At 53.2% G+C, this 9,092-nt stretch overlaps 2 protein-coding genes across 2 annotated transcripts; both read left to right on the top strand.

Moving 5' to 3' along the window:
- Positions 1-97: 97 nt before the first annotated feature.
- LOC143786260 (NEDD4-binding protein 1-like) lies at positions 98-1,499 on the top strand (the record flags this gene model as incomplete). The annotated part of the gene is made up of 3 exons (XM_077275537.1): positions 98-219; positions 749-856; positions 1,198-1,499. Coding segments are annotated over 3 exons (342 nt in total), but the record flags the coding sequence as incomplete, so codon positions are not given.
- Positions 1,500-3,037: 1,538 nt separating this feature from the next.
- Positions 3,038-6,888, top strand: LOC143786259 (NEDD4-binding protein 1-like). Its single transcript, XM_077275536.1, has 3 exons — positions 3,038-3,055; positions 3,733-5,261; positions 6,758-6,888. Exons 1-3 carry the CDS (start codon positions 3,038-3,040, stop codon positions 6,870-6,872), a joined length of 1,662 nt encoding a protein of 553 aa, XP_077131651.1. The 3' UTR covers positions 6,873-6,888.
- The last annotated feature ends 2,204 nt before the right edge of the window (positions 6,889-9,092 follow it).

Raw genomic sequence — 9,092 nt, 5'->3', positions numbered from 1 at the left:
CAGGAACTGCAGCCCAGCCCATTACCTTCAATAGGTTGTCAGTATATATATCGTGGATGGCCCCTTTAATTGCAGCCGTACTAACACATGACCATTGTGTTTCCCTTTCTACATTTCTACAGAGCAGCACTTCCTCCAGCAGCTGGAAGAGCTGGGAATCCTATCGTTCACCCCCTCAAGGACCGTGCTGGGCTCCCGAATCTGCTCTCACGATGACAGGTGTGTAGGTCTTCGCACGTATCTCTCCCCCCACACCCATGGCATTGGCACGTATGTTTCCCCCACACTCGTGGCGTTGGCACGTATCTCTCCCCCCACCCTCATGGCGTCGGCACGTATCTCTCCCCCCACCCCCGTGGCGTCGGCACGTATCTCTCCCCCCACCCTCTTGGCGTCGGCACGTATCTCTCCCCCCACCCTCTTGGCGTCGGCACGTATCTCTCCCCCCACCCTCGTGGCGTCGGCACGTATCTCTCCTCCCACCCCCGTGGCGTCAGCACGTATCTCTCCTCCCACCCCCGTGGCGTCGGCACTTATCTCTCCCCCCACCCTCGTGGCATGGGCACGTATCTCTCCCCCCACCCTCATGGCGTCAGCACGTACCTCTCCCCCCATGGCGTCGTCTCGTTGCCCCGTACTAACTAATCATCCTCCTGCAGCCGTGCATTAGATATCCGCACGTTAGGGTCTCGGGTATGACGTGCGATGTTCGGCTCCGGGGTAAACTCTATTTCTTCTTGTCCTGCAGGTTCCTGCTGCACTTGGCTGAAAAGACGGGAGGAATCATAGTCACAAATGACAATCTCCGAGAGTTTGTGGTAGAATCTCTGGCATGGACCAAGATTATAAAGGAAAGGTCGGTGCTCCTTGTTCTCTGGGTGCGGAGATCCGAGGTTTTTTCATTTTAGTAATTGGTGGGATATTGATCGGATACGTCAGCGCTTACTGATCCTGAGAATGGATGTAGTGCCCCGCCGCCTCCGTGCTGCGGATCCTGCACAGTGTTACCTCTGCTGCAGTCAGGGTTATACCTCCTCTGCTCACTCTGCACCCAGAGGCGGGCAGAGGAGGCGGGTGGGCAGAGGATCCGAGCGTGATCAGCAGATATTGTACCCGGCCCTGTGCCGTTACCGGACGCTAGTGTCTCGGTGTGGACTCCGCAGATTTCTCAGTTTCGTGTTTTTTCTATCTCTTCAGATTATTACAGTTCACATTTGTTGGGGACATTTTCATGATCCCGGATGACCCACTGGGACGACATGGCCCGAAGCTGGATAATTTCCTCAGCAAGGAGTCCGAGCACAGGTGAGACGTCTCGCCGTGTCTCCACGTGTCCTTTTACCCTCCATTCGTAGGATGAGGAATTAAGGGGTAAACTTCCAAGACTCTCTATTTTGTGCCTTGATTTGATTTTTCAGGGTGATGCAGAGGCACAGACCTTATAATTACTGACGACCTCCAGTGCGGTTACTATACTGGGACCAGCAGACTGACACACCTGCCCATCAAAGCGCCCCTGTCTTCCTCTGTGTTTGTGTCTTGTTTATTAAAAATATTAAAAGCACATTAAAAGCTTTTCAGCCAAATAGGGCTTTTATTTATTTTTTTGGCTCTGGTTTATTTCTGGTCTCCAATCATCTCTGCGCTTTTTGCAGATGGCACTGTGCTCCAATGCGGATTTTGCTGCAGCCGATTCCTCCGTCATTTCCACTCTCGGCCTTAGGCTATGTTCACACTTTGCGGGTTTTGCCGCAGATCCGCAGCGGATTTGACACTGCGGATCCGCAGCAGTTTTCCATGCAGGGTACAGTACAATGTTACCCTATGGAAAACAAAACCTGCTGTGCCCACGCTGCGGATTTCCACGGAAAAAGCCGCACGTCACCGCTGTGCTCTGCTTTCACTTCACGGCCGGCAGTCAGTCAGTGCGGGAAGCAGACGGCGAGGGCCCTGACGGACACCGGAATGTGAGTATGTACTGTTTGGTTTTTTTTACATTTACGATGGTAACCAGGGTAAACATCGGGTTACTAAGCGCGGCCCTGCGCTTAGTAACCCAATGTTTACCCTGGTTACCCGGGGACCTCGGCACTGTTGGTCGCTGGAGAGCTGTCTGTGTGACAGCTCCCCAGCGACCACACAACGACTTACCAATGATCACGGCCAGGTCGTATCGCTGGTCGTGATCGTTGGTAAATCGTTTTGTGTAACGGTACCCTTAGAGGTGACTGGGGAGGAGGTGGCAGACTGAGAGGGGTCTGGGGAGGAGGTGGCAGACTGAGAGGGGTCTGGGGAGGAGGTGGCAGACTGAGGGGGGTCTGGGGAGGAGGTGGCAGACTGAGGGGTCTGGGGAGGAGGTGGCAGACTGAGAGGGGTCTGGGGAGGAGAAGGCGAACTGAGAGGGGTCTGGGGAGGAGAAGGCGAACTGAGAGGGGTCTGGGGAGGAGGTGGCGGACTGAGAGGGGTCTGGGGAGGAGGTGGCAGACTGAGAGGGGTCTGGGGAGGAGGTGGCAGACTGAGGGGGGTCTGGGGAGGAGGTGGCAGACTGAGAGGGGTCTGGGGAGGAGGTGGCAGACTGAGAGGGGTCTGGGGAGGAGGTGGCAGACTGAGGGGGGTCTGGGGAGGAGGTGGCAGACTGAGGGGGGTCTGGGGAGGAGGTGGCAGACTGAGAGGGGTCTGGGGAGGAGGTGGCAGACTGAGAGGGGTCTGGGGAGGAGGTGGCAGGATGCATATAGCAGTGGTTTATGCCGCATTCCTTAGGCCGGGGTCACACTTGTGAGTGTGATGCGAGAAACTCGCACATCAATACACGGCACTGTCGACGCACTCAGGACCGGCGTGTGCGGCTGTATAGAAATACATGCAACCGCACGCTTCGGTCCCGAGTGCCGGTGGCAGTTCCGGGTATTGATGCGAGAGACTTGGCGCGAGTTTCTCGCATCACACTCGCAATTGTGACACTGGCCTTACTGAAGATGTGTATGATGAGCCTGCGTGTGCGTGGAGAGGGAACAGCTGTGGCTTACCACTTCTCGGGATGTATGGTGACAATCACGTACATGAGCTGGGACCCTACTGATTTGGTTTTGGTCTGCTGTTTCTGTAGTGATGGGATAATGTGGCCTTCGGGTCATGCTCAGAGTATAACGCACTACACACATTAGTGATAATACTGTAAATCAGTGCCGGACTCTGTGTGGTCCCATTGATTTATAAAATACCCTGAGGGTTGGGTAATAAGATGCCTTCTTCCCTTTGTCCTTCCCTGGTGCTGATTCCTGTAAAGGCTATAAACAAATGATGAATTAGTCATTAACCGGGACGTCGTGTGAGCCAAGATATGAAATGTGCCTGATAACGTGTGGAAATCCCAGTGAGGGCTATGAGGAAGTTTCTGCTATACAGGAAGTTGTTGTGGATTTCTGCGGTCGGACAGAGGGAAGTGTGCGGAGTCGGGTCACAGCGCAGGGAAACTCCACACCGTGCTCCATGATATACTGAGAAATGACGGAGAGTCCCGCCGATGCTCGCCTTATTCATTCATCCTTTTTTATTCTTCAAACTGATTTTTATAACTTATTTCTCGCCAATATTATAATTGCATCTATGTAGAGCGCAGCAGCCGGTGACAGCCATTTCTACTGTTGTGCTCTGCATAGGTGCTGGCCGCCATTCATTGCTAGTTGAAGCTGCTCCTTTCGTCTCGGATCGTTTTGACCTTGTGGGGTATAGAGAGGTGAGATTTTATACCTCCCCCTCACCGCACCACTGCCTTTACCTGAGGATCTTACTCTTCTTTTTTCTTTATTTTTGCAGGAATATATTGAAGGCCTTTGTGAACCTGAGATGGAGAGGAAGGAAAGCTACCCCAAGGAGATGCATTGTATATTTGCTGGGGCCCAGAGTTTGTTCCTGAACCATCTGATTATGGACACTTGCGCCCACATCACCATGTTGGAGATCGGACTCCTCGGTATTAAAGGAGGAACAGAGCCCGTGGTTATGGCCCAGAGTCACATCCAGCAGTTTGTAAGACTTTTTAAAAATAATGAAAGTTTACCCCAAAGCCGAGAACTGGAAGTGAAAAAGAGGTTTAAATGTTTTGTGGAGGCCAATGCAGATAAGTACACCATGGACTTATTGTCACTGCCCAGCGCCTTAAAGGAGGAGCTGCTGAACCTCACGTTGGAGGATCAATCTTGTGACGCCGATCAGGAGATTGCCGCAGTTATTACCAATGCTAAGACACGTAGTAGTCCGTGCACAGAAACATCTAGAAAAAAACCTCGGGCCCCCGTAACGGAGTTGACCAGCCAGCTGGATTCTGTGTTTTCCAGTGTACCCGAGACAGCAGCTCATCCCGCACTCATGTCGCTCACCCAACAGGACAGATTGTCCACAAAGAGGCGATGCTCCGAGAATGAAGATCGATGTCCGAAGAAGCCGTTCTCCTTAGACTGCATCCAGAAAGACGGTCCCGTCTCAAGTGCCAGCGCCGCCACTACCAACTTGCCCATCATAGATCTGATGGCTGACTCTAGCGAAGACTCGTTGATCGACATGGACGAAGATGATCCCATAAGCTCCGAATCCGAGTACAAGATCCTTGTAAACTTTTTCAAGAACATGGGATATTCCAAGGAGGTGGTTGAGAAGGTTATCCGTGAGCTGGGGCAGTCCGAGGAGCTCTTAAAACTTCTTGATGAGATAAAAAAAGAAAGCAACAAGGTGCCGACGGCAAATATTGAGAGACGGCAAAATGCTAAAGACGGTAATGCATCTAAGCTGAGGCAGGAGGTGATGGAGGATCCGGTCAGGACACGCACAGCCGGCAATGAGGACTTGGGGAACGTCATGAAGAACAACCCAACAGCTACTCAAAGACTTCAGACTCAAGTATCCAGAACGGAAGGTAGTTTACCAAAGAATTTTACTTTTGTTGCAAGAGGTGCCTCCAGCCCTCCAAGGAATAATATCATCGTAATCCCAGACACACCGGGACCTTCCAACGTCCTCCCATGGCCGCAGGTAACAAAACAGATTCCCATAAAATGCTTCAATTCTACCCATCCACCGAAACCTGTGCAGAGTGACGTGAAGCCCTCGGCATCTGTGAGACCAGAGAAGTACAACCCGCCGGTGACCGGGGTGCAGATATACCTCAACTCCATCAAGACCCCCTATAGGCTGGAGCTAAAAAATGAGCCGGGGAGAGTGGACCTGAAACACATAATCATCGATGGGAGCAACGTCGCTATCAGGTCAGTGCTTGTTACCAGACTGGTGGGTGAATTACAGTGCATGTCAGGAGCAGCGCTCATTATATTACTGTGCAGGAGCAGCGTTCGTTATATTATTGTGCAATGCAGGAGCAGTACTCATTATATTACTGTGCAATGCAGGAGCAGCGCTCGTTATATTACTGTGCAATGCAGGAGCAGCACTTGTTATATTCCTGTGCGGGGCTGGAGCAGCGCTCGTTATATTCCTGTGCGAGGCTGGAGCAGCGCTCGTTACATTCCTGTGCGAGGCTGGAGCAGCGCTCGTTATATTCCTGTGCGAGGCTGGAGCAGCGCTCGTTATATTCCTGTGCGGGGCTGGAGCAGCGCTCGCTATATTCCTGTGCGGGGCTGGAGCAGCGCTCGTTATATTCCTGTGCGGGGCTGGAGCAGCGCTCGATATATTCCTGTGCGGGGCTGGAGCAGCGCTCGTTATATTCCTGTGCGGGGCTGGAGCAGCGCTCCATATATTCCTGTGCGGGGCTGGAGCAGCGCTCGTTATATTCCTGTGCGGGGCTGGAGCAGCGCTCGTTATATTCCTGTGCGGGGCTGGAGCAGCGCTCGTTATATTCCTGTGCGGGGCTGGAGCAGCGCTCGTTATATTCCTGTGCGGGGCTGGAGCAGCGCTCGTTATATTCCTGTGCGGGGCTGGAGCAGCGCTCGTTATATTCCTGTGCGGGGCTGTAGTGATAACTTGAACTGGGTGGTTGGGGGGGCATCTATCATTACATTTGCACCCAGGATTTTGTTTTTATTGTGACATATCTTTGTCTTAAATTTGGGCAGAAAATTTATCAGTGTTTTATGCAACTTATTACACCAATTTTTTTTAAGTATCTGTGCCAAAACTTAAAAATAACAAAAGCAACTTGGTAAGCTTTTAGCACGAAATACCCGTATTGTGTATCAGATGTAAGATGTCGCCTGATGTTGCAGCGGGTCTCTCTCGGGGCGCTGCTGGATGTCGCAGGACACCGCACTCAGGACACTGCCAGATGTATGCGATGCTTTCTCGGGGTCCCACCGGATGTCGCAGTGGGGCGCTTTCAGGACACCACAGGATGTTGCAGCAGGGCACTCTCAGGATGTCACGGGATGTGGCAGCGGGGTACACTCAGGGCGGTGGCGGATTTGGCAGCAGGGCGCTCTTAGGGTGCAGCTGGATGTGGAAGCGGGGTGCTGTTGGGGTGCAGCCGGATGTGGAAGTGGGGCGCTCTTAGGGTGCAGCCGGGTGGGGGGGAGCTCTTGGGGTGCAGCCTGATGTGGAAGCTGGGAGCTCTTAGGGTGCAGCCTGATGTGGAAGCTGGGAGCTCTTAGGGTGCTGACGGATGTGGGAGTGGGGCGCTTTTGGGGTGCAGCCGGATGTGGCAGCGGGGGCGCTTTTGGGGTGCAGCCGGATGTGGCAGCGGGGCGCTTTTGGGGTGTGGTAGCGGGGCGATTGTCTCACACTTTCTGATTATGGGGTCTACTTCTTGCAGTCACGGGTTACATAAGTTCTTTTCCTGTCGGGGAATCGCGATCGCCGTAGAATATTTCTGGAATAAAGGACACCGGAATATAACAGTGTTTGTTCCTCAGTGGAGGACGAAGTGAGACCCCAACATTACAGGTAACGGGCGCCGTCACATGTCACTGATGTGTGTGTAAGGTCTGTGAGCTCTTTCTTCATTACAGCCCCAGATGTGTACACCCGGTACACACTCCAGTGAGCGTGCATGTGTGGAAGGAAAGCAGAATAAGCTGTGCGAGACCCTCTGCACCCCTCCACCCCTACTTCCTTCCAGTGGTCTTCAGTACAAAGGTAGTGGGGGGTCCGTGGTCTGACATTTCGACCAATCACCCGATTGCAGTTCCTGGATGTAGATGGTGAACACAACAGCGCCAAACACTGTGTAGTGGCTATTCTCAGGAACTGCAGCCCAGCCCATTACCTTCAATAGGTTGTCAGTATATATATCGTGGATGGCCCCTTTAATTGCAGCCGTACTAACACATGACCATTGTGTTTCCCTTTCTACATTTCTACAGAGCAGCACTTCCTCCAGCAGCTGGAAGAGCTGGGAATCCTATCGTTCACCCCCTCAAGGACCGTGCTGGGCTCCCGAATCTGCTCTCACGATGACAGGTGTGTAGGTCTTCGCACGTATCTCTCCCCCCACCCCCATGGCATTGGCACGTATGTTTCCCCCCACACTCGTGGCGTTGGCACGTATCTCTCCCCCCACCCTCATTGCGTCGGCACGTATCTCTCCCCCCACCCCCGTGGCGTCGGCACGTATGTTTCCTCCCACCCTCTTGGCATCAGCACGTATCTCTCCCCCCACCCTCTAGGCATCAGCACGTATCTCTCCCCCCACCCTCTTGGTGTCGGCACGTATCTCTCCCCCCACCCTCTTGGCGTCGGCACGTATCTCTCCCCCCACCCCCGTGGCGTCGGCACGTATCTCTCCTCCCACCCCCGTGGCGTCGGCACGTATCTCTCCTCCCACCCCCGTGGCGTCGGCACTTATCTCTCCCCCCACCCTCGTGGCATGGGCACGTATCTCTCCCCCCACCCTCATGGCGTCAGCACGTACCTCTCCCCCCATGGCGTCGTCTCGTTGCCCCGTACTAACTAATCATCCTCCTGGTGGGATATTGATCGGATACGTCAGCGCTTACTGATCCTGAGAATGGATGTAGTGCCCCGCCGCCTCCGTGCTGCGGATCCTGCACAGTGTTACCTCTGCTGCAGTCAGGGTTATACCTCCTCTGCTCACTCTGCACCCAGAGGCGGGCGGGCAGAGGAGGCGGGTGGGCAGAGGATCCGAGCGTGATCAGCAGATATTGTACCCGGCCCTGTGCCGTTACCGGACGCTAGTGTCTCGGTGTGGACTCCGCAGATTTCTCAGTTTCGTGTTTTTTCTATCTCTTCAGATTATTACAGTTCACATTTGTTGGGGACATTTTCATGATCCCGGATGACCCACTGGGACGACATGGCCCGAAGCTGGATAATTTCCTCAGCAAGGAGTCCGAGCACAGGTGAGACGTCTCGCCGTGTCTCCACGTGTCCTTTTACCCTCCATTCGTAGGATGAGGAATTAAGGGGTAAACTTCCAAGACTCTCTAATTTGTGCCTTGATTTGATTTTTCAGGGTGATGCAGAGGCACAGACCTTATAATTACTGACGACCTCCAGTGCGGTTACTATACTGGGACCAGCAGACTGACACACCTGCCCATGAAAGCGCCCCTGTCCTCCTCTGTGTTTGTGTCTTGTTTATTAAAAATATTAAAAGCACATTAAAAGCTTTTCAGCCAAATAGGGCTTTTATTTATTTTTTTGGCTCTGGTTTATTTCTGGTCTCCAATCATCTCTGCGCTTTTTGCAGATGGCACTGTGCTCCAATGCGGATTTTGCTGCAGCCGATTCCTCCGTCATTTCCACTCTCGGCCTTAGGCTATGTTCACACTTTGCGGGTTTTGCCGCAGATCCGCAGCGGATTTGACACTGCGGATCCGCAGCAGTTTTCCATACAGGGTACAGTACAATGTTACCCTATGGAAAACAAAACCTGCTGTGCCCACGCTGCGGATTTCCGCGGAAAAAGCCGCACGGCTTTTCTGCGGAAAAAAAGAAGGAGCATGTCACTTCTTGGTGCAGAATCGCAGCGATTCTGCACCCATAGAAATGCATTGATCCACTCACTTTCCGCATGGGGCTGTGCCCACGTTGCGGGAAGTTAAGCGGATAATGTGCCGATGGTACCCGGGGTGGAGGAGAGGAGACTCTCCTCTAGGCCCTGGAAACCATATTTTGGTGTAAAAAAA

This window comes from Ranitomeya variabilis, chromosome 7, assembly GCF_051348905.1.
Source record: "Ranitomeya variabilis isolate aRanVar5 chromosome 7, aRanVar5.hap1, whole genome shotgun sequence".
In the NCBI taxonomy this organism is placed as follows: Eukaryota; Metazoa; Chordata; class Amphibia; order Anura; family Dendrobatidae; genus Ranitomeya; species Ranitomeya variabilis.
Note: the sequence above shows the minus strand (reverse complement) of the source record. Positions and strands in the feature narration are given on the sequence as shown.